Source organism: Lutjanus erythropterus, chromosome 2 (genome assembly GCF_056507025.1).
Source record: "Lutjanus erythropterus isolate fLutEry1 chromosome 2, fLutEry1.hap2, whole genome shotgun sequence".
Taxonomy (NCBI): Eukaryota; Metazoa; Chordata; class Actinopteri; order Lutjaniformes; family Lutjanidae; genus Lutjanus; species Lutjanus erythropterus.
The window spans coordinates 28,741,859-28,768,408 of record NC_139318.1 but is presented as its reverse complement, the minus strand read 5'-3'; the positions used below and the strand labels follow the sequence as shown (position 1 = coordinate 28,768,408).

Below are 26,550 nucleotides of genomic sequence, written 5' to 3'. Positions count from 1 at the left end.
CTGCAGATTATATCTTCTTCTAAAATCCAAAAATGTGTTCTTTTATTTTCAAACTACAAAAATATAAAATGTATTGGTTTTCTTATATATATATCAGCCATGAGAAGCAGCTAATTATCAGTTATCAGTAAATCTCCACATCGTGCAACCTTGTTTTTTGTGTCACATCGGCACATATTCTCTTCTTTAGTTAACCAAAAATATCAACCACCATGTTAGCACAAGTACAAATGTGTCAGTGCTGCCTTATTGCTGTGGGAATGTGGTGCCATATTCAACCCGACCATCACTGGCCAATTTTGTCTGAAGTGTCTTGTTTGTCCCAGTTGTTGGCAAAAGAAAGCAGGAGGTAGTGTAGTGGCACAGAAAACACTTGTTCTAATTTGTAACTTTGATAAGGACGCTTAAACTCAAACTCTTCCTGTCATCCTTTTCATGCAGCACTTTTCCTCTGTATTTACTTTGTTCCTCTCTCACACACACACATACACACTCACACTGTGCTGATAGTGAACAGACAAAACTAAAATCCGAATGCAGTGCCAATTAACCTGCCTACAAGTAAAGAATCCAAACCCTTGTTCTCTTTGATGTCAGTAGACAGTTTGCTGTGTACCCAGACAGCCTTTATTTCCAGAATAAAATGTCCTGAAACCTGCTGTTTTGTTTCAGTCGCCAGCAGACTGAACATTTTGACATACAGAGATTTAAAAATTCAGAAGGGCTGTCTGACTGTTAAGGTTTAGATTCAGAGCAGCTCTGCTGTATATGGAGGCTGAGACATACTTTCTAAAGTATTTCTCTGGAATATATAAACACCCATAATGTTGGTGGTGTGCTGCAATAAAGCCCTGCAGAGATGATTCTTGTCTGTTGAAGGGGCCTCATTCCTAGTGGAGGATTTTTTGTCATTCTCAGTGCCAATTAAAGCAAAGAGGCCTGTTATTATTTGACCGTGGAATGAACCCCAACTATTTCAATTTCAGATTCGTATTAATCATGAATGAGAAAGTTTCATTTGGAAATCAAATTAAAATAATATATTTTACAACACCAATTACAGAAAAAAATGTTTTTTTAAAAATGTTTTTCTTACATGCAAAAATTCATGACCTAATTGCCACAGTGTGCTAACACGTTAACTTTTTAAGGTGGTAATACAAGTCAGTGTTGTGTTTACAGCTTGTTGGGCTGCCCCCATGCTTTCCATGTTTCATCATAAAATGGAAAGTTATTGCAGTTTGAGTGTACATGGTCAAATCTCCTCCAAACTTCACATGTTGTGGCAAAGTCTCGACCTGAAGACATCTGCATGCCAATATTCTGTCATAATCATAGTTGCTTGCAGCAGCAACACCACGGCTGCCACTGCATGGGTAGTGAGGACCTAGTCAGAGCTGCTTGCAACTTCATTTACAACTATATTGTCATTCATGATCTGTTTATGCATCAGCCTTTACCTATGGGTGCCCACAGACAGCATTATAGTTGTTGATAAATACATTAATCAACACTTATATCTGCTTACGATTACATTATAGTGTGTTATAAACCAGTTATTAAATATTTCTATACTGCTTGTAAATACTAGAAGAGAAGATGTGATGCTGTGTAATTGGGGTGAAGTGGACATACAGATCACAAATGGAAGGCCACCCTATTCTGAATTCCTTTCTTTTATCTTGGAGTAAATTGTGTTGGAGTACAGATATGACACTGAAGCTCCAGTAGCATTTGGCAAAGTTTGTTGTTATCCTGTAATTCATGTGTCTCCGCTTCAGTCCCAAAGCACAGCCTGAACATCAGATCACATCATGCATTTAAACTCGTCAGTATGTGTTTACCCATGGGAGTTTTTCTTGAGTCCACCTGCAAGCACTAGCCCATCTTTCAGTGATTCACTCGCTTTTTTAAGTATCACTCGTGACCAAAAGTGCTCCTGTGGGTGTAAAATCCTCAACTCTGCACCGTGGGCCACCAGGAAGAGTCATTGACCAACACATCACTGAGGTCTAAGAGTCAAGTGTTCCCTCGCACTCTGATGGATCTTACTGCTCTCGCATCATCACTCAGATGGAAATGATTCTGTGAAACATGGTTGCTGATTTCTTCTCGGCTCACTGGCAATAAACATATCATTCAGATGGCATAACCTCCCAACAGACATTTTTAACAATGTTTTTATTCCAATGTTCAATTTTCCACATTATGTAGCTCCTCCTATTCCCACATAAAACAATCCCGCCATACTTACACCTCCCGACAGGCACTATAGGTTTCTTTCTCTCACAGTATTTGATGGACTTTAGTGTGTTTAGTAGAGTGGAGTGGATATTTTCCCCAGGCCCCTGATAAGACCTGTATAAATAGTTGAGCAGGGCATTATATCACTTTGCTATTGGGAAAAAATGGAAAGCATTCCAGTGTGCGGAGGATTAGTCGATATTCAATTAACCCAGGCAGACAGTCATGGTGACTGTTTATCAATACCTCTTTTTAACTGCACACCCTCGGCACACTTAATTAAACTTCCCATTAATAGCATCAAACAAGTGAGCAAACTAACAACACAAACACTTGGCCAAGTTTGGAAAAGTGAGCCAAATCCATAGAAGCACTGATAGTGGGAGAACTGGTTATTTAAGGGAGTCAGCCAAGTTCCTGCAGTGGTCCATGAAGTCTCTGCCCTGGCCATACTGAGCATGCTTTCAGTCCAGTTGTGGAGACAGAGGAGGACTTTGTGTCTTTTGGACATGCCCACAATTATGCATCCTCAGAGTATTTGTCTGGTTATTGATGTATATCTGGGACACGTCCCGACCCTTGACCCTTAAAATCATTAATTTCCTCGCATTCCACAGTTGAGCGTATGAAAGCCCGGCCTCACAAAGCTCAAAGCAGACTGTGGTTGTGGTTTCTATATGAAGGAAGCTGTCAAGTTGTTTAAGAAAACCAGTTGTGTTTGAATAAGGGGGCCTTTCTGTTTAAAGGAAGAAGTGGAGACGACCCTCATCACTGCCCTGTGCTACATTTGTCCTTTGCTAATCAGCTACAAATCAGGGCCAGCGCACTAATCAAGGACAGTGATGTGACTGTCTAGACGGTGATAATGATCTGCTAACATGTGATGTGATCAAACATGCCAGTGCTGCAAGTCTTCTCTAGTAACTGTAATAATTGTAATTTTTGCGTATATCATTGGCTGTGAGTTGATGGACGTTACAGATAAATTATAAGATAAAGAGAGGCTAGAGGCAGAAAGTGGACAGATGGAGGAAGCAGGAGAAACAACAAGAGAAGCTCTGTTATTATACTGTGTCCTGGTGATGCACCATAGGATAAAATCTTTCATCTACAGCTGAAACTAATGATTGTTAGGCATGCTAATAGACTAGTGTAGCTCTAGGCATAGCAATGTTGGTTGGTCGGTCAGTGCGCCACTTTGGTCCAAACTGAAGTATCTCAAAAACGATTGGAGGGATTGGCATTGAAATTTTATACAGACATTCATGGTCTTCAGAGGATGAATCCTATAGACACTGTTCATCTCCTGACTTTACATGTAGCACCACCAGCAGGATGACATTCTTGGCTTTTTTTTTTGGCTTTATTTGATAGATTACCATTAAAGGATGAGTCTGTGGGATATAGTGGCATCTACCAGTGATTGTAGATTTTATATATATTGTTTATTTTACAACAATATAAAACCGTTAGATTAGTCTGTTAACAGACTGATTAATTGATTGACTAATCATTTCAGCAGGACTTCGATCATGGTATGTTGTATGTCAAAACTATCGATAATTGATACTACTACTAAATCCTGTTGTTCTGCTATGAATTTTTGATCCTTGAAAGTTTTATATTTGCAAAAATTTCCTAGGACCGAGACAGGCGATTTAAAAATCTGTGACAGCTTATAGCCTGCCATGGTGCTGCATTGCTCTGTGTACAGTGATGTAGTGAAAAAACAAGAGCTGAAACTTATTTAGCAACCTTTCAATTCACCTACTCTAAACAGCACATGTTGCTTTATTAATAAGTGCACCAGCTAATATAAAAATATATTTATGATTCCCCTTATTTATGATTCCTCATTGAAATGTTATCCCTGTGCATTTTTGTAAGCTTCTGTTTATCCTGTTACTGCAGTACACACTGACTGCTAAAAAGACCTGCTCAACTTGAGGAATCTCAGTTGACTGCAGTTCAAATCTTTGTCATTCAGGGGACAGTCCTACTTTTTTGGCATATGAACCAGGTGAACAATTCCTCCTGGGCTGGGTGTGGTCTTTGTGTCTGGTATCCTGTGTTTAATATCCATCCATCCATTTTCTGTAACCCCTTATTCCCAAAGGGTCGCGGGGGGCTGGAGCCTATCCCAGCTGACATTGGGCGAGAGGCGGGGTACACCCTGGACAAGTCGCCATTTCATCGCAGGGCTGACACATAGAGACAACCGGCAACCAGACAACCACTCACATTCACACCTACGGGCAATTTTAGAGTCACCAATTAACCTAGCATGCATGTCTTTGGACTGTGGGAAGAAGCCGGAGAACCCAGAACCCCAAACTCCACACAGAAAGGCCCTGCCCTAGCCAGCTGGGGGATTCGAACTCATCATATCAGTGTTTTAAAACTATATTATCTCCATTAATTATACACTTGATTTTACACTTAAATTTGGCTAACAGCAAAACCAGACAGTATTCAGTGACTTTTTCTGTACTGAAGACTATTCTGTTTTGTGTGCCTTGGACTTTTTTTTCTTTTTGCACAAAGAGGTATTGAGTAAAGTTTTTTAATAATAGTATTGTATTGAATTCTGGGATTTTGACAACATTATAGTGCACTGTTATAGTATACTGTAATTTTAAGAAATGACTTTATACCCGGGCATAATGTTACAGAGGTCTTTACTTATCATATATCATTTAAAAAAATCCATGATGTACTTAAGTTCTCATCACTGTTATGTCTGATAGTTGAGACCAAAGTTGAAGCCAAAGCTGCTTCGTATAATGGGCTGATATTCATAGACTGATCTGTAACACCGTCAGTACAGACTTCATCATAAAGCAGGGTGCAGTGAATGAACCACCAGTGTAACCAACAAGTTGTGTGTCTCATTCGCTCGTCAGTCTCGCACGCTTGCAGTCCCATCTTTGTTTGTCTCTCTCTGCCATTGTGTGAATACCAATGAGCATCGAGCCGTTATCACCAGGGCCTCGGATGACAGCATCTGAGTGATGTATCACTCATCTGCTTCAGTTTCTTGCCAGAGACAGGATGTGTTTTCTTACTTGGGAAATGAAATGTCACATGCAGATTCAAAGTTGTGATGGCTCAGCAATATCCGGGATTGTTTTTAAGTTAAGATGAACGGTCTCTAACCTTTTTGTGTGTGTGTGTGATGGAATTTTACAGCTGTATAGATAAGAATTGATGGCGGTGGATGTTTGTTTGCCGGGGCCCACGGATAAGCCGAAATATAATCCTTCCAACTGTTTTTGATCAAAGAAGCAAAGCTCCCACTATGTTCTCGCTACACAGCTCGATTGTAATTCTCCGGGCCTCTCCCCTTTGTGTTTAGCCCATTAGAGGGCTGCGCCTCTGTCCTCTGCTAAGTTTGCTCTCAGAGTTGAAATGTTTTCCCCTTGGGCGGCTTGAGCCAGCCCCCTTCCCCTTCCAGCACCGATGTGGGGGTGAGCTTTCCCAGGACAAAGAAATGAATATATAATGGAATGAAAAAAGAGGGGGGTGGGAGAGACAAAGAGACAGCGGGTGTGTGGAGTGAGAGGGAGGAAGGGAATGTGGGAGCAGGAGGGAAAATATATAGAGGGGCTTGACGAGTGCTTGTCAAAGTGCTGCCAAAGCTCAGAGTGCGGGGACACGGTGAGAGGAGGAAGAAGAAGTAAAGAGAAACAATCCGTACTTTTCCCCCCCATTACAGCCCCGATTGTAACTCATTACAGACTCCATAGGGTGTGGGATACACAACACGCTCTGTAGTTAGAGAGTTGCTGGAGAGCAGCTCAGTCCAACTGTGTCCCCCCTGCCTCTCCCCTGGTCCTCCAGCACATGGTACAATCCATTTAAAAGGCTGCATGTCATCTCAGTGTGTGCTGGGTCCTCTCTGAGAGCAGCTGCTCACAGCACATTCTCCTCGGCGGGAGCACTCACTTTCCCCTCCGCCTGCTGAGCTGCATCTCTTTTCCTCTTCTGTCTTTTTTTTTCTCCTCTCTTTCTCTGTGCTCTCTTCTTCTCTCTTTTCTCCCGCGCTCACTCTCTTTCTCCTTTGCCCTGCACATTTCTCTGACTGCTTGGCCACACAGACGTTATTCTTCATGCAGTAACAGGTAGACATCATCTCTGAGCGGCTCAGCGGAGAGCAGAAGAGGGACCGGCGTTTTCTGGCTTTTTTTTTTATGTGCGAAGTAAACTGTGAGAGAAGAGGCACAGGTGGAGGAGGAGAAGGAGGAGGAGGAGAAGAGGGGGATAAGAGGAGGAAGAGGAAAGGGTCTAATGCTCCACTTGACATCATGCTGCTCTGTGTGGATTTGGTCCTCAGGGGAAAATCCTTAAAATGATGGAAGACAACAAACAGCTGGCACAGAGGATTGATGGGGCCATCCAGTCTGCCAGTCAGGAAGTGACCAACCTGCGCTCCGAGCTCTCAGCCACCAGCCGCAGACTAGCAGAGCTGGGCGCCAGCAGCCCCCCTGCCTTGGAGAACCACCATCAGCACAACCACCACGATGACAGCGTCCACTACCGGGGTGAGTGTCACAGCATGGGCATGTTATGTGAGCGTGTGAATGTCCCCTCTCTCTGAGAACATGAACATGTGTGAGTGTTTTGAAATCAGCAGCGGGAAGTATTCTGGGAATGTGCAGCCGGTTGATTTTTCCGCCAAACTCCACACCAGAATGACAGTGGAAAAGAGCGCAAAGGTTTTTCAACCACAGGAACTTTCCCAAGGAAGTAGGACCCTTTGGAGGAACTTTTGGTCGCACTTTATTTTACAGTACAATAAAGAGATTCAACAAACCATACTTCTTATTAAATTGGACAAAAACTAGAAACAATATGTTCTGTATATTTAGTATTAGACCTTTTTAGACCATTATTAGAGGGTAATTAGAGACACATTACAACACAACTGTACTGTAAACTAAGGTGAAATCATATATCTGCTACTTGAAACACACCCTCTTTGGCTAGTCCCATAAAATAGGCAATGTAGCACACACCAATTACCCTCTAATTAAGTCTAATAAGGGTATAACAATGGGAAAAGATACACTTAAATTCACAGTCTGCTTTTGTTGTAATGTGTCCCAAATTACCCTCCAAGAAAGTATAAGAAAGGTCTAATAAAGGGTCTAAGAACACATTATTTCTAAGTCTTGTCTAATTTGATACAAAGTGTGGCTTGTTACATCTTATTAGTGGGCTCTAAAATAAAGTCAGCAACAAAAGTTACTGTGTTTCGACCAGAATCCCAGCTCAGGGGTACGACTTCCCAAAGGTTCAGGAGCTTTGGAGGCAGGTACTGCAGCGCTGAACATTTCTGATACTGTGTACTCGAAACATTTTATTTCAGCCACCATGCTTAAAATTCTGCAACCACAAGGTGGCTCTTTTGTTCATTGTTCTTCGTGACATTAACAGGGTGTCACAGGAGAAAGCTTAAAGATCCATAAAATCTGTCCAGGTTTCATGGTGTATTGAATTTGTTTTGCTATAAGTGCTTGATTTCTTTCCAGTGTTAATGTAGTGATCCCATTTGCAAAGCAGTAAAGTACAAATGATGATGTCTGTCTGTCCGTGGGTTTTTATGGAATCATCATTGTTGTACAGTCTTTGTCTTCTTCTTATCGCCACCTACTGCACTGGAGGTGTAGTGCAGTTGCTTGTATTGCTTTTTCATACATTATCATTATCGATCCTCATGATGGAAACAGACAACAATGGGCCGCGGGAACATTTTATTCCCTGGGACTAAAAGTTCCTGGTACTTTTGGTGGAAATGCACCTCAAGAGACATACTTGAGTGTTGTTATTAGACGGGAGGGGTTGGGGTTAGAGAGCGCGGGCCAGAGCCGGGCCGGGGTTTGGTTTCCCAGGCAGCAGCTGGGCTCCTCTGGGGCTGCTCTCCCTCAAGCTCTGGCTCCTTCTCCGCTTTCTCCCCGAGTCTGGCAAGGAGTCTCCAAACTGAGCTTCAGGCCCAAGAAGTGTATGCCAACATCTCTGACGGGGGCTGGCGACAGCATGGCACCATCACTTTGCTGGGAAAGAGATGTGATGAATGAGGAATAAGCTTTAAACTGAAGTTTTCATGGGACATTTGGCTTCATTAGCTAAAAATGTTGACGTTCTGGCTTCACTTATGCTTTCTAATATCACATTTAACCTAAAGACTATGAATAATAAATGCTGCTTTATATTTAGTTGTTGCTAAATATGCTTGCAATCTTTATAGCTGTTTTATGTTTGCTTCAGCTTGTGTAAGACGATCGCCTGTATCTAATTAAACCCTCTTACTACTTTTATATAGCTGACATCTTGGATCCATTAATGATGGGTTTTATTTTGTAGTGATTGGAACAACAGCACAGAGAGGAAAGTCCCTGTGATCTTGTTTGCCCGTTGTTGCCCTGATGTGTGAACTGAACAGCAGATACCTCTGTCTGTGCTCAGATCAATTTATTGAGTAAATAATTAGCCATGGCAGACATAAAGCTTACAACAGAATGTAGGATTACACAACAGAATCTTTTCATTGGCTGCAAGATCAGAGAGTTTGTCTGAAAAAAGGCCTCATGTTGCAGGTCTTTGGCCTCAGGGAGTGTGTGTTTTGAATTTGACCTGGATGTGTTTGGAAGCCTGGGGGTCATTGAGATCATACCATACCAAGCAGCTTGCTGTCAGTGTCCATTAAATGGCTTCCTGTGTCGGGCATATGTAGTTCAGCAGCAGGTGATTCCTGACAGCGGCTGCTGACGCTGGCGGCTGATCTGTGTGAAATGTGGCTTTAGAGTGGCGAGGCCTCATTACAGATACACTAATTTACTGCTTATCTTAACTTCAATTTCAAAGATAGGAAGAATCTTCCTATTACAGAAGCAATTTCAAAAGTCATGGCTGTATCATATCTAGTAGTGTAAGAAAATATTAATACACTTATGTATCACAATGTTATGTTTTGTGATAATCTCTCAAACCTTAAAGCAACAGTTCACCCACGCAGCTCCAGTCTGAGAGGCTACAGTTGACATTTAGGCTAAAAACATGGTGTAAATTGCATCTTTTTGGGTCAAATTTTAATGTCGCAGCTTACAGACACTTGGATTACACCACACAAGCAGTATGCTTTTTGTGTTCTGTTTTTACATTTTAAAACTGGTCACCATTCACTCCAATTGTACTGGATTTGGCTGCAAAGTTGTTTTCCACTGAAGCTCCGGGAGTGTTTTGTGAACTGGAGATCTTCACCCATTGTCACATCAGCACAGGGGTGAGAAGATATTGAGTGAATTTTCATTTTTGGGTGAACTGTCGCTTTTAGGAGACTGGGTGCAAATCCTGGACTCTGGTGTCACAGAATTGCACTTTGTACACCTGCCATCCATCTTACCCACCTCCTGCCGACTCCAGTGCATCATGTAAGGGATAATACACAGCAAGCAGGTCATTATTGTGAAATAAACCCACACAGGGTGATGCAGGACCCGGCTGTACCTTATCCTGCTTATCACACACCTACTGACTTGAAAAAGGAAAAATTTGACACGAAATATTGATTTAAAAATTATTTTGTTGCTTCTACTAAGTCCTCCAGAATATATGATCAGCACTGCGGTCTGCTATTCAGAAATAACAGACTGTAGAATTGACCAATCAGAACTGAGCATTCTCAAAAGCTGTGTACTAAATAAATGCATTCATTCATTTACTCCAAGAAACGTTGCATTTCTGAACATAATCAAGGCAGGAATTACGTTGTCACCACATCGCAATTATAAAAACAGTTTATTATCATACGCAGGTAATTTCCAGGAGACAGGGCTGTTATCTATGTCTCTGATCTAATATGAACGGTTGCCTCACTTGATTTGTCACTGGCGAGTAATCTCGCTATGATGGGCAAGAAAAGACAGGTTTAATTTAAGTTAATTTTTTTTTGTTGATTAAGGCACATTAATACATGGTCTGGAAAGTTTAAAGTGTCATCATACAATCTGAGTAGGCTTTCAGTGATGATATTTTGGTGTTCATGTTGTTTCCTATCTTCATTGTCAGCGCCCGGCAGATCTACCGACAGTGGTGCTGTGCTTATTTTGACTTTAGTACCAGGTCTGTGCCATGTGAATTCAGAAAATTCTTCAGTTACGACAGTAATAGTTTAATTCCTCTCCTAAGATAATTTTTTTTTCCCCAAAATTAATTTACGACACATGTGTCTGTAATACCAAAACTCCTAATGTCATCCTGAACTGAGATAAGACAGGATTTCAAAACTTTCTATAATGATGGCCCTGATATACTTGTTTTTAACTACTTCTTTAGCATGTGCATCACGGCTACCCGCCTTATCCTGCGTTTCCTCAGAGCTTTGGTTGTGCACGTTCTCGGGAATTAATCCAATGCCTCCTCAAGATGCAATTAAAGGGGCACTCCACTGATTTCACACACCATCAGTTGTATAAGGTCTTCTGAGAGAATAGCATTGATGTTATAATGATGTGAAGTTACACTGTGGGGAATTTAGGGCACATACATCCCTTTGCTGCATTGATTTTGGACATTTGTATTTAAACTGTGTCTTGCAAGTCCCTCAGCATTATGGAAGTGAAATTTCTGCTTCAAACACATAAACAGGATGTGATGTGAGGTGAGCAGCACAAAGTGAACAAATCACAACAACAATTGCTGTAAGTTATTGAACAGAAATAGAGATCGTCGCTCCTGCTGTTGCTTTTTCCCTCGTTTCTTTTTACTCATTTTTCTCCAATGCAAATAAAGTAACCTCCATGACTGTGTGTTATCTTTATAATGAGGTGCTCATGAAACATATACAAGTACCAAGCAGGGTTGATTTTACCCTCTTCTGCTGCATAGTGGATGTACTCTTTATTCCTCTGTGTACCCAAAAAGTATGTAAGCTTACATCACAATCACTGGTCTATGCTTGTACACTGTTAAGACTTAAGCTACAGTTAGCTTGTTTGACTGGTGAAATAACTGCAGATTCTGAACATGTTTGATGTTGCAGACGCGTCCAGGTTTTGGACTGTTAGGGTGAGTCTGAACCAATGTTCATTTTTTGTCATATTGTATACATTTGACCCAGTTACTTTTGGTTGCAGATTGCAACTATTTCCCATCATCAGCACCTACATGATCTGCATCTACCTGTACTTGACCTTGATTGGTTTGTAGATAGGTATGTGTCTGACAATGGCGTGTTGTCAGCTCAGTTGTGTTCCTTTATCTTTCATCCTCATGGAAAATAAACTGTTGAAATTTTTGTGAGTTTTTTCTTTCAATAAAGTAATTGGAGTAGATGTCAATTTAGGACCTTTTCACACCTGAAAGTCCAAACCAAAATCCACATGTTTGTTCCTCTGTATGCATTTGTCCCAGTTAGTTGGCATTAAAGAGCTATGCATGACATACCTCAGCACCTATGTGAAGTGCATCCCCCCATACTCGCAATTGAGTGGTTCCTGGTTTAGTTTGAGCCAGACCGAGACCGCCTCTTCCAGTAACACAAAGGCTAAGCTGTTTGGTCTGGACTACGGTCTTGGGAGACGTTTTACACCTGTAATTCTGGTTTGGATCAAACTGAAGTCTGCAAGTCCAGATCAAACGATGTAGGTGTGAAAAGTCCCTTAAACATTTGTTCTTCTCCTCTCTGCATGTGCTGTCACGGCCCATTTGTTTTGTTGTGTTGTTTTTCTTTTTTCCTGGCTCTGACTAAGCCAGTCAGAACTTTCTGTAATCGGTCTGAAAGCCTGAACCATCCCCAAAAAATGTTTTCACCCTAGATATAAACACAACCAAAGTTAGGTTTGATCCAGACCAAGACCACGTCTTTCGGTCAGACCAAGGCTTGGCTGTTTGGTCTAGACCATGGTCCATGGGAAGGTTTCAGATCTGTAATTTTGGTTCAGATCAAACTAGATAGTCCAAAAAACCAAGAGTAGGTGTGAAAGCACCCTGAGTGAACATTTATAACAAAACAGCCACGTTTTCAAAAATGTAATTGTTGTTGGGGTCATGTTGTTTTTGATTACCAGTGAGATAATAAAACACGATCCAGGAATCATTAACAGATGAATGTGTTGGAAGGCTTATTAGATGTCCAAACAATGAACAGCGGTTCACAATATTGTGAGGGGGCATTTTACAATAATTAAATCTTTCGTTGTTTGCTGAGCCAGGTTCATCATATTTGCTGGACAACCCTGCATCGGTGCCCATCGGTCCCCCCCACAGGCTGAACTTGGTCTAAAAACAACCTCGGTGTTTAGTCTTTGTTGTCGGAATAACGCAGCTGCATTGAGTTATCTGTTGTGTCCATTCTGCTCGCTCTGTTTCGTTCTGGCAGTGTGAACCGGCGGCCTGACATTCCCACATTCCTGAATGTCAGAGAAGTGATGTCATACTTCCTGTTCCCAGAGGCCAGGCCAGCAGTCAGGTGACGGATCAAATCAAGCACAGGCGGCCCCACAGCCCTCCACCAGCCTCCTCTAACGCAGCAGAGCCCTCACCTCACCGCCATAAAGAGGGATGAGCATGAGAACCGCTTAGCTTAAGGATGTTTTTTTTTTTTAAGATTTTAAGTTTAAGATGATTTCGTCTGAGAGATCTCTTGGGTTAGGCCGTTTGGTGTGTGATGAGCCAGCGTCAGCGTCCAGTGGCTTAGGGAGATTAAATGTGCTTTAGGTGTGTATCCCTCTCAAGGCCGGGCTGTTTGTTAGTCCATTTGTTGGCTCTGCGTGTGAAGGATCAAAGCAGCCGCACAGACAAGGTGTTTTAATATGCATGAACTGACTTCCTGCAAATATATTGTACAGAGCCAAAATGTCAGAATTTGTGCCGTTTCCCTGTGGAGCTTCAATAACATCTCTGACAGATGTCCAATAAGGCTATAAACACAGCACTCCAGCCTGCTGTTCCTGCTGGCCTTGGAGCCTGTCCTTCTTACTGAATTAATCGGGAAGAGCAAAAGATTAAATCAACCAAAAACTTTCTGTCTTCATCAGGATTAACTTTGTTTTGCTTTTTTACATTTTGCATACTTTTTCTAAGCATATCTTTAATGCGATATTCTCAGACTTTTATTCCATATTAGCAGAGTTTTATGCCATATTCTGATGTTCGTACCATATTATCAGACTTGTATGTCACATTCTTAGTCTTTTACATCATATTCTTACTTTAATGCTTTATTCTATGACTTTCATTCCATTTTCTTTTTTGATATACGTACAATGCACCGTGTCAGTGACCTGTCCATTTGATTCCTGGTGTCAGTATTATATGAAAAAGTGGGTTCCTTTTATTTACTTATTTATTAATTTTTTTATGTGATGTCTGGTTGAGGTTGAGGACTTCGTGTTGACATAAATTCAAGATGGGTGTCATTCAAACCCCATGGGACACTAACTGACTATGGCAACATCAAAAATCTTCAATTAGATGACATTAGGGTCCTAAAAACCAGATTACAAAAAAATGTCATTCGGGTGCATGGGAGGCTATTTTTCCTACTAGACTATCTCTGTTTACAAGAGATTGTTTTTGTTTGTCTTATCTTTGTTTTTTGAGTACAGTAGAGTCACTGGAAAGGTCTTTGGCCGCTACAAACAACCTGCCTCCTTTTATTCAAGCCACTGACACTAATGTATGCACTGCCGAGGTGATGACACCCCTTTATTATTGGCTCTCCCTCTTAATCCATCACATTGATGTCAAGACCTTGTTTAACATTCCTAAACGATGCTGACCAATCGACTGCGTTGCTGCCATACCTAATGTCCGTCTGACCTGCGAGGAATAAAAAACATCTAGCTCACACTCAATTTGTCTCAGGGAACAGAGCCTGTATGAAAATATTTTGTCCTCTAAAATCAATATAAGCTAACCTTATGGGATATTACATTATTTATGCTCTCGGTAGATCAGTGCCCCGCAGTCGGTCAGTGAGAAAGTGTTCATCACGGACCCATGAGAGTCTGCCAATACTGATCCATAAACCTCTCTAAAACACAACCATAAGGCAGCTGTTGGTGACTCATACGGCTATGGGGAGTAAACAGGGAGACGCCTGGAACAATGTGAACACAACAGGAGAAAGCAGTGATGTGCGTGCGAATTTACCAATTTTCTTGTCCCAGACCACCATGGTTGGTGATGCCCTTGCTGGTCAAGATAAAATAAGGGGCTGAAGGTTAAAACGTGGGGAAAGTGGGGTTGTATGAGGTACTTCGATGGTCAGTGTATTACCTACAGTAAATGCTGGTCAGCGTACCCCCAGTTAAGAGGAGAAGAGAGGAGTACCAGCACGTAAGTGAAGCAATGAACTGCTGTAGACAGGGTCAGCAATAAAACGTATTTCAGTCACTTTAAAAAGGCCCACCTAAAAAAAATCAATATCAGCTTAAGTGCACTCTATATTCAGAATATTTTCACTGCTTTACTTTTCTGTCAGAGAGACTTTTCTGATGGGAAACTGCAACTCCAAATCAACCAAACTCAGTAATTTTACCCCACAGGACACAGGAGTTAATGGTCTGCCACTCCTTTGATCAGATTGTTTGTGCTCTAGTGTAACCAAACTATTCTTTAAAAACACTGAAGTTGCACAGTAACACAAACAAACTAGTGTGGTTGGTTTGGAGAGAGCAGTGTTTGCCTTATATAACAGCGGTTTCCCGTCCTGAAAAGGCTGTCTGACAGGAAAGTGAAATAGTAAAAATATTCAAAATAAAACATACATTTAAACTGATATTGAGTCTTTTAGGTGAACCTTTTTTAAGTAGCTAAAATACCTTTTGTTGCTGACCCCTTCCACAGCTGTACAATGCTTAGCTTCTGTGCTGGTACTCATCTCTGCTTCTCCAAACTGGGGGCAGACCAGTAGGCATTGCAGCTAATACACTGACTATCGATAAGTATCTCATACAACCCCACTTCAAATAATTCGAACTATCCTTTTAAAGTAATTTTTGGCATAGACAGCGGTCGGTGAATTGCAGTTGGAGCACTTCCAGGACATGGGCGGGGATGAATTTCCTCCAGGCTGAACAAAAGATGAGCAACTGTGTTTTAAAGTATCTGGTTCATTCAATGAAAGCTAAAGGTACAAGACATAAATCCTTGTATGAGGTCAACTACAACTCCCAAGAAGAGAGACAGCTCAGAGCGTACAATTGTGTGTTGCCAGAAAAGAGAGTGGTGGCTGAAGTTCATGCTTTGTAACCTGATAAAAACATTCAGCAGTTTTAAAAAGAAGAAGAAGAACTTCTTTATTAATCTGCTTTGGGAAATGTAATGATTCGCTTTTGGTTTAGGGGTCAAATTAATGAATTTGGCAACTATAGCTGCGTTTTTGGTTCCCAGTTGCACTGACAAAGTGATTTGAATTGAGTACAGCTCTGTTTCTTGCTTGTAAATGGCTTCTGCTCCATTGAGACAGTGGCTCATTGTTATTCTAGTATTAACAACCACCCACCATACCACAGAAAAAAAGCATGATTTCTGATAAACAGATTTATACAATTACCACTGATGGCCATTGTGGTATTGTCAGATTGTTTACAATATGAGACTCTGATGTTTCTACCAGGTGTTGGTGTCAGCCATTAAATATTACACAACAGTTAATTCAAAATTTGATTGGACAGGATGCTTTCTGTAAATGCTGATATAAAGCACAACAGAACTAGGACTTTTAACTATGTGTATCATGCTTTACAGGCCCTCTAATTATCGTTACATCACTGATTCCCAATCTGGGGTCCGGGCTTCCCTTGGGAGGCGCCAGAAATCACAGGGGTCACCCATGGGAAAAAAAGCATATTATTGTGTTGTATGTGTTATATCATGGTTTTCCCCTGCTGCCCGCCTGCAGTTATTTAATTTTGTAACCATGCCCACACCTATGAATTTATATAAATACTGTATATTTTTTACCTGTTACAGAACATGCACCTGACCTGGTGCAGGACTCTACCCTAAATCTCAAAAATATAAATATGGACATTCAGCCCATTAAGAAGACCAAGCTGAACTAAGAATGTGTGCAATCAGTTGACTTAACGATTAAATGTCGCCACCAAACTAGTTGGCACCAGAAATACTAGTCACCCACTCGATCATATTTCATTTCTGCCATATTCTGCCAATAGATCTCTGTAAATATTACACACTTGACCTTTAAAGGCTTTTTTTAAGACTAAGATGTTTTTTTTTTCTTCCCTTTTCCTTATTGTTTGTGGCAGTCATGGTCCTTGACTCCAAGGAACATTTTTTGTTGAGTGTGATAAAAAAGCCCACAAACCTTTACTTTTTCTCTACAAAGAAAAATGCACTGTTTCTTTATCCTTTTTTAAAATGTTTCTTCAGTGTGTAGGGGAACATTGAAAATATCCTTTAAAGGAAGCTTTCAGATGGATTTGTGAAAAATACTTCCTGAATCAGCAACTTTGCAACCCTATTATATGTGCCACTGAGACATTGCAGTGCACTAGGACACAGTATTCATGGATAGAGGAAGATAACACAGCTGAAATATTTAAAGACATCCTCACAAACTGTACAGTGGACTGTAAAATAGTGTTGATGAAGTATTCTTCTAAAAGACCCAGTGATTATCTTTTCTCAGTAGAGGAGGAGCTGTACTGGCTGTAATGCTCTCTGCTGCAGAGTAATTGTGGGGAAGAATCCTCTCCCCATCTGGCCTGAGTTTGTCAGAGGCCCCGGGTCTCTCATTACTTCATCGTGCACATGAGCAGGGCTGAGAACACAGCGGCAAACTACAGGGGCAAAATCCCACCCACTCCAGCTCTTTCTCTTTCTGTAACGCTCTCCAGGGACCACCCGCCTTCCTGTTCGCTGTCCACATGCAGAGAAAGTATGCAATACCGCTGTAACCTTCCCCCTGTATCCATCACCACCCAAATACCCCCCCCCCCCCCCCCCCGGCCTCCCTCTGCCACGCCCTGTCTGTGGTCAATGCAGCGTGAGAGGAACTGTGTCCAAACAATAGCCAGAGAGAGGCAGCCCCTCACTCCCCTCACATTGCTCCCTCTCTCTTCCTCTTCCTCACTAGACTTCCTCCAGTAAAAGAACTAATCACAGCATAGCAAAGACTCCTGGGGTTCCCAAACCAGATGAAAATACCAGTGCCGTGATGGGTGGGAGTATTTGCTGTTACATTCGGAGAAGATGCAGAATACATGGATGTTTTCAGACATAGGCAGTGATCTAACAGGTCCTCATTATCCTCATAAATTCTGGTAAACTAATGGCCTACAGTTTTGTCAAATTAGGAATTCGTGACATTTCTGTTGCATTGCTTTCTTTGAGCACAGCTGAAATTAAATGGCGATTAATATAGAACATTTAATCATTATATTGAGTGTCGAAGTAGATCAGGGAAAGTTTAAAAAAATGACAACAGAATGCAAATCAAAACAAACTTCCACAACAAAAACAAAAACAAAATTGAAACCAACCAAAAGAGATATAACTGATGCATGCAGTGAATACTACACAGAGCAAAGAAGTGCTGCTAATTGGCTTGCTCATTAACTTAGAATGAGCCTATTATATCTACAGAACAGTGTTGTACAAGTTCACACTTCACAAGAGGTGACTCAAAGTTCACTTCACAGAGATTAAAATGAATTAGTTCACGCTCATAGGTTATAATTTGAATTTTTAAGTTCATAGTCCCAAAAATGAACAAGAAGTTTTTTTTTTTTTTTTTTTGTTTTTTTAATTTGATGTTAAATAGAGCCTACTCCTACCAGGGATGTTGATGTCATGCTAAATGGTGCAAGATAGTCATGTTTTTTCTTTTAATTTAAATGTCTGATAACTTACATCTACAGTTATTAGGGGTGTGTATCTCACTGACTGAAACTGATTCGATTCGTATCTCAATACATGTTCTACAATATGATATATCTTAAGATTTTTAAAGGGCAAACGATTTGGTCTGATACGATTCAGCTCTGTCACAGTACGATACAATATGATGCAATACAAGACAATACAATGTGTGAATCTTTACATTTTCATTCAACTAATGCTGCATTTGTAGGGTGCTTTTAGTTGCAAAAAGAAATCCTGATACTTTTACTAAATATAATAACAGTAGAGACAGAGAGAAGGAGACATTTCAGTGGTGTTAACTTCTTATTATGAGTCTCATGTGTAAATGAGATCCCGTAGCCTAAATGAGAATCTGTGAACAAACTTTAAAACTGATTAAAATATTAATATTTTTGCAGTAAGATGATCTGCTGCTCTGTTTCATATGAAGAGTGCTGTGGTTTTGATTAGTGTGGAGAAACAGTGATGTTCTGTTACCTGCTCTCACAGTGACATGATGTCTCTGTGGGTCAGACTCGTGTCTCTGTACTCTGCTGTCAGACACGTTTTGCATAAATGATCTGCAGCAGCGTTTCTCATCTTTCTTATAAAACCTATAAAAACTTATTCTTCACTTGCGCGTTATGAAAGTTTGATGGTGTGACGTGGTACAATGTCACTTCTGTCGCTGTTTTCAGCGCGGCCTGTTTGGAGTAAATAAAGATGAGACACAAGAGAGGGAGGAGGGAGGGCTTGTTGTGTGATCGCGGCAGCAGGCATCAAGGCAAGAGTGGTGCAGGTAGAGGCAGGACAAGAGAGAAAACAGAGGAAAGTTACAGTGGCAGCCCCTTGATGGCAAAAATGACACATGACACATGCGCGTCCTGATAAGATGTATCAATACACTAATCTGGAATCATATTGCCCACCCCAAGTGCCACTTTATTATCCCTGAATGTAATTGGTTAGCTGTCCGGGGAGAGGCGGGACCTCAGTTTCAACCATGATGAGTATTTTTAAATGTACATTGTTTTCTTTTGTATGTAGCCTACTTTTAATTTAGCCTATTTAATAAATTAGTAATTGGTTTAACTAATAAATCATGAAAATAAAAGTAGTTTCCATGATGGAGTGTGGAGGGTGAATTTAGGAGTATCACATCCTAAGGATGGGGAACAATGGAGAAATTCTCTTTTACGGACTTAAAGAATAAGGTATGGAAACTTCATATTATATTTATGTAGTGTCACTTTGTTGTGCTGTGATAAGTAGGACTATTTATCTTTGAAATACACCTTAAACACAGGAATAAGAAACTGTAAGATAATGTAATGTTAGTAATTAAACTAGATATAAGAAATAATACTAATGGTATTAATGTGTGCATGACGTGCATGCTGCATGCCACCTCTGCATATATCAGTGCCCCACTTGGGCCACCCCATCAAAAAAGTCTTGAAATACCCCTGGCTATAGAGGGTAAAGATGGAGGCTCTGTTGCATCACCAGTTTCATAGGCTCAGTAAATTCTCCCACACGCTTGGGAGTGTGGGAAAGGAAAGTGGAGGGTGATGGGACACTAAATCCTACACACTGGTTCTTTAAGAAAAATAGCCATCTTATTGCAGTGTTTGCAGTTTTGTTAATTTATACCTAAGGTCCTTTTTGAGTGTTGAATTTATTTTGTCTTCTATGTTTTGTCTATTTTATTTGAGTGTATCTGCACTTAATAACTGCACAGAGCTTAGAAGTACTTACTGGCACATTGGCGGCCTTTGTTCTGCAGTGGTTGGTAATGGCCTTAAATAAATGATGACTCTGGTTATTTGTTTTGCTTTGTAATGGAATGCAAGCTCCAGTAATGAACTGACAGAGCCACGGAGGCTGACAGTGGATGCAGAAGCCCCATGGACTTTGACTTGTGAGAGAGTTTCCACTGCTGGATTTGGCTGCACAGAGTGCAGGGAGGACAGCTGGGCGGCACGTATCCACTTTCATGTCCATACAGGGGCAGAGGAAGCTGGCCTGTATTGTTTAAATTGCTCTGAAATCTTTCCAAGTTTGTGGTTCAGCAGGAGGGCATTGTGGCGTGCTACTGACTCCATGTTGCAGCATTCGCTACAGGTCAGAGTTGACAGATGACAGCTGACCCATGTGTGTCTTAGGTCTATTAGCAGAGGTGACAGAAGTGCTGCCCTGGCTGCCAGCTGGTGGTGGCATTCCTTCAGTTTGGGTGGCAGATGGCCGCAGTGCCATCACCATGTGGGCCCTCATGCAAACTGCCACCTAAGAGAGAATGAGGCTGCAAAAAGGCAGGCAGGCAGGTCTACAGGCAGACAGGCAGTGGAGCAGAACCAGGAAAGGGAGCCGCAAGAAGGATGCCAACTCGAAGACAGCATACATCTCAAGCAGACATTCCTCTGCACTTAAAATTTCCAGGCAAGCTTTATCTGAATGAAACTTCACAGAGCAAGTCAGTGAAAGCCAATTCAAGGAGAACTGAGGAGTACTTTAACCGTGACACTAAGCATTGAATTGCTTTCCGGTATGACACTCTGCCTCTGAGATGATATTATTCCTATCAGCGAGACTGCTATGTCTCCCTATGCTAATTAGATTCATGAAAGTGCTCATTTAACCATTTCCCTCCCACTGGCTCTGTCTCCGTCTCCCACCGTCTTTGTCTCCCAGATGATTTTTGATGAAGATGCTGCCATTTAAATATGGATTTCCTGTGTCTAGGTCATGACTTGGGTTAAGAGCACATTATGAGACTGGCTTTTATTGGCTTGGGAGAGGAGAGCGGGATTGACTAATGAGGATATTTCTCACTGTTATCGCTCCTTCTTATGGTCCTTTTCTCCCCCATTTCCTTTACATGGGCCCCTCATCATAACTTCGCATGCAGAAAAGTACTCTATTGTTTTTTCCATCAGAGAAGGAAGTGGACTGTGGGGAATAAGTCCATAAGGACTCTGCTTTTCTTTGGTAGGCGTCCTGTATTTATCACCACCATATGTCAGAATAGAGAATTCATGTTATGGATTGGGTGAAGTATTGCTTCCTGGTTGTGTTTTATGGACCTACTGGATGTTTCGTCTACATGTGCATCTGGAGAGGGTCAGACTGCTGGTTGAGGATTGGGAAACTTGTAACAAGAAGCTCACTTAAAGGGATAGTTTGGGTTTGAATTGGGAGAGCGATCACACAAGTCACATAAGAACATTTCATAGGATTTTGCCAATGCAGTTTGGTTGGTTTGGAGAGATCGATATTTAGTTTATGTAATAGCAGTTACCTGTCACAAGAGAATTTTTGTAGGTGGACCCCTTTCAGTTGGCTAAAATACCTTTTGTTGCTGACTTGGTCCACAGTGGTTCATTGCTTAGCTTCCATGTTAACTGCGGCGTGTTCACTTACCTTCTACTGAAGGTAATACACAGACTACACATAAATACTTAATACAACCCCTCATCAAATAATTTGAACTATCCCTTTGAATGGATTTCCATGACCCTGGCTAAGATAGTACAAGACACTGTGAACTGGGATGGAGTTATGTTGAGGAGTGGATGTCTGACTGACTCTGGTGTAATGGTGGATATATGTCTCCATTAATGACACGCACTGGGCTCATGAGTGAAGAAGATTCACTGTACATCTGCGCTGAGAAAAAAAATGAGCTCTGACAGAGTGTTTAGTATAATTCTCCCATGTGGGGTGTTTCAAGGCCACTGCCGGGGTGTTGTGGTACCCGCTTCGCAACAGGAGGCATAGATAATGATCAGACTTTTAAGAATCCGACTCCCGCGCCCCCCCCCCAATGCCTCTACTCTACACATCTAACCCTTCATTTTCACCTTAAATCATTCAAATCCCCATTGAGTCCAAACTTCAAACAATTGCAACTCTCAGAAAGCGTGGAAGAGACAGACACTGAGGGAGAGGAAGGCTGGTTGCCTTCTCAACACTCTCAGCTCATCCTATTAAAATGCCTCATTGCTTTAGCAGCGGAGACTTTTTTATTGCTGCTGGTACATATTGTTGCCTTGGCTGCAGTTTAAATCCATTCCCAGAAGAGAATGGACTAGGCATGGAAGGAAAATGAGTTTTGAGGAAGTGCAGAACACCCCCCGTATCCAGAGGACGCAAAGCATGACATTCCAGCAGAGCGGAGGATAAGCAGAGCACTTTGCCTCTTGTACGAATCATCTGCTGCACACAGGGCTCTTACTAGACTGATGGACTGAAGACATCCTGAACACTGGGAAATACTTTACTTTTTCATTTTTCAGGATATACTGGAGGACTCGGAGGTCAAACTTTTGACATAAGATTTCTGCAGACACCAAGTTGTGATTGAAACCAAATATAGCACATACCAAGCCAACATATCCTTGATACAAGCACTGCCATCTTGTACTGGTGATGTCATTTGGAGCCAGAGTCAGCATGATAAGGAGTACTTAAAATGTCAGAAATTAAGAATTTATTTTATGCGTACTTTGATTTTTTTAGTTTGGTCCAACGATGTCCCAATTTCCTTTTTGAGGTGCTGTCATGTTGTCCATCTTTATGTCAATGGTACATACAGCACGTATCCAGTATATCAAATTATGATGTTATTTTTATCTGCCTGATGTGGCAGCATTTTGGTCCTCACACGAGTCTCTGTCAGAATTACGGCTGAAATGATTAGACAAGTCATTCACTCAGCAACAATTTTGCTAATTGATTCATTTTTTTAAACCATTTTAAAGCAAAATATGGCAAGCATTCATAGTTTATAGCTTTTGTGGATTTGAACATTTATTGTTTTTTGTTGTATGTATTTGGGTTTTGGACTGTTGGTTGGACAAAACAAGCAATTTAAATATGTCAGCTTGGACTTCCTGAAATTGTTGACAGTTTTCTGACATCTTAGAGAGCAAACAAGTTATTTAGAAAAGATTAATTGATAATGAAATAGTTGTTAAATGCAGCATTAGTTCGTTAAACTAGGCAGGTCCATCATTTATTTATTTATTTTATTTTATTTTTTTTTAGGTTTTTGTATCATTCTGTAGCTTCCCACGAGTGCTCTTTATGTATTTAAATCTGACATTCAAATTTGGGTTGAAGTACTTATGTTGTAATGCCAAAACTGTATTTTCCCAAGCTCCTCTAAAAACATTTTCCCACTAACTTCACATTGGTTTCTACATAATGACGAGGCTATATATAAACCCCCCCCTTTAAGGGAGGAAAGGGGAGAGCGTCAGTGCTCTGACTGACAGCGCTGCTTTTTGCTAATGGCTGAATGGATGTTTCTATTTGAAAAATGAAGAGATTTTGATTTGATTTGAAAGGAACGCAGATTGGGTCACTCTTTAATAATCAAACACATGCCTTGTAAATCTGAATTTGCAGCCTCCTAAATGTAAGAGTTTTCTTCTTTCTTTTACTGTTTTGTATTCCCATTCCCTGAAGATGTCTGTTTGGGCTTTTGGAAACTGTAATAGACATATTTATTTATTATTTTGTTGAGTAAATGATAACATATTGCAACAAAAAACTAGATTAATTAATAATAAAAATAATCAGTAGTTGCTAACTTAGGCCAGAAGTCTGAATGCTGTAGTCGTGGCTGACTTTTCGTCTCCGTGCTGCTTCTCTCAGAGAACGACAGATGGTTCCGACTGCGACACACCTCGCTGTTTACTTTCTAGTGGCATTCCACTGAGCACCACTGCTCAGGTTATTTCCAATTACTCTAAAATGAATCAATTCAGTGTTTGAATTCATCATTAGGGAGAACATGGCTCTCACAAATGTGATTACATACTCCTGACAGAGAATGCCATTAAAACAGGAAAGGATGTCACTGAACTTAAGCTGCTTGCTGTGAAAGTATTATCAACCAAAACCAGTACCATCACCTTTTATTGTTTGCTTTTCTTTTCAGTACAACTTTCTCTTTTATTTGTGCGTTCTGTTTTAGGTAAAACCCATAACCAGTTATTACAGAACATGTCAGCATTACATTTTAATGTTTCTGTTGATGCATCATCATCATCATCATCATCGTCGTCTCTGCGGGCCCCCAGAAATGTTGACATGAAGCATGTAAGTGGGCTCCATCCCTGAATTATTTTTGGTCTGCAGCCTGAAGGCATTAGTGTTGAAAGCATGCCTCTCTGTTTTCTCCTGCTGAGGAGGTTCTGCACAAATATTTATCAGGTCGCCAATTACTGTACCCTGTGAGCTCAGCCATGTACAAACACAAACACTGTGGCTCTGCTGAGAAGGACCTGTATATGCATTCCTGTAAATTTGTTTATTGTTTGCAGTAAGTGTCTGGCTAAATTTTTACCTCAAACCATATGTGCTCCACCAGATATCCCAGGAGACAGGGTGGTGTTTCTCAAAGCTCACGTGTATTGTTAGAGGAATGTTTCTGTTGTAGACGAGGCGATTCAAAAAGGCATCTTTATCAACAAAGTTGCTCACAGCTCTCAGGCAGTCAGATCAATGGCCAGAGAGATTGCTTTCTTTTTCTAAAAAGCATCTATTTTCAACCCCAATTTTCCACCTGAAAGGATCTGATTACCTACCACGTGTTAATCTCACAATATGCACGGATTAATTACTCTCATTGAGCCCTCTTAAATTGAGAATACATCTGCGTCCTCCATAAAAACAAACACACCAAAAATAAACCTGCTAATCCATTTGAGCTGATGGAACTTAAATTCCAAATTGGCTTTACATCTATCTATAGGCAGCTCAATAAATTTGCCATGGGCCATTTGATCCAGAATTATGCAAACTGCAGTGAAAATAAAAATTAAACCAATCAGCAGTTTCTATTCTGCTCAGCATTTCTTCCTACATTAGCTTTACAGTATCTGCTTCCATTATGACTAACGGGGTAAACCAAGAATATAGAAAGCTGCGTTTATATTCCCAGCAGGCCACTGCTGAGTTAGACTCATCATTTGTATCCATATTATACATATCAATAAGACAAATTAATCTGTATGACTCCATGCTGCAGCGATTCTTGTACTGATTGAACGGTCTGTCATCTTATCATCTGATGGGTCACTCTCAGCATTTGATGTTTTGATTAAAAGGTCTATTCTGTTTCATTTACTATTCAGAAATAAATGTTTAATGTGTGCCATCAGAGTAATAAGAATATGTCTTTAGACAGATTTTACAAACAACTCTTTGTGTGACACATCATCATTATACTTTAAGTTCTGGCCAATTACGTTTAGTCACCAATGCCAGTCAACCTTTCATTTTGATTATCATCCTTTCCTCTTGTTATCACTGTCTATATCTCAGTCTGAGTAGCTATTTTTCACCACTCATCACCATCAACAATGTCAACACTTCTGTGTCCTGACCAGAACAGATTTTTATTATGACGTTATTATTCATACTTGGACAAACTTGCCTTTTGCTGTTCAAATACAATGGTATCAGGTAAAGCTTCAAAGGATTCAGTACAGCGCTGTGGTCTCTGCAGTTACAGACATCACATGTATGATTATTGATGTAATTATTTTGTTTGGTAATGTTGACCACGAACGCAGAGTAAATGATGACATGATGAATGCCTTTAGGTGACAGCATTTTTCTAATGTCAAGGCCCTGTCTTGTCTTGCTGAGGGGCTTTGTATCAAATCTAGTTTTAATACCTTTGTTATTTTGCTGTTATTGTGCATATTTCTTAATAAATTTACGTTTATTGAAATTACTCAGTAATGCGGAGTAGTCATGCACATCCAAATACTGTTTCGGGCAGGTGCTGGAACAATAGAAGACAGTGATGAAAACACAGACACTGAAGCTCCCTTAAGTGCAATAAGTGCAATATTGGCACATCCACAAGTCACGTTTCAAGCTAATGCTCTTCTTCAAGACAAAGGAGTCTGAGTCAATAAATTTCACTTTAGGGAGCTACAGTGTGCACGGTTTCTTTCATGTGTCATTAATCAGATTATCACAAACTAACTGACACACAACAAACCAGGAGAAGGATAGTAAAACAATTTAGGCTGGAAGAGGGTTATATAAGGTTATGTAAAGAGGTATTATTTCACTTTAATGGTCATTTTGACAGCTGTGTTTTTGTGCTGTTATTGTCAGAGGTATTTCTAATATTGAGTCTATCCGTATTGATAGAAATTAGGCAGCCCCTATGTCCTTTTTCATTAAATATCTGGATTTAATTGGTATTCTTAACATCGTGCTGTGAGCGTTCATAAGTGCCAATTGTTAAAAAACACAGAAATGAGCCAGACTGTTACGTGTCATGTTACTTCATTACAATTAATTATGTGAGTAACGTTGAAATACAGTTCTGAGCTTTTAAAGAAAATTAATGAGTCTTTTTTTGAAATGCCTACAATAAACTTCCAGAACACTTGAAATCTGTCCCAG

General features: G+C 40.7%; 1 protein-coding gene across 2 annotated transcripts in view; it reads left to right on the top strand.

Moving 5' to 3' along the window:
* The window catches only part of kaznb (kazrin, periplakin interacting protein b), a 188,526-nt gene that overhangs the window by 69,255 nt on the left and 92,721 nt on the right, over positions 1 to 26,550 (top strand). For both annotated transcript variants that reach the window (XM_084736318.1, XM_084736308.1), the window contains exon 3: positions 6,578 to 6,785. In XM_084736318.1, coding sequence (XP_084592444.1) covers positions 6,578 to 6,785 — 208 coding nt within the window. The remainder of the gene's footprint in view (positions 1 to 6,577; positions 6,786 to 26,550) is intronic.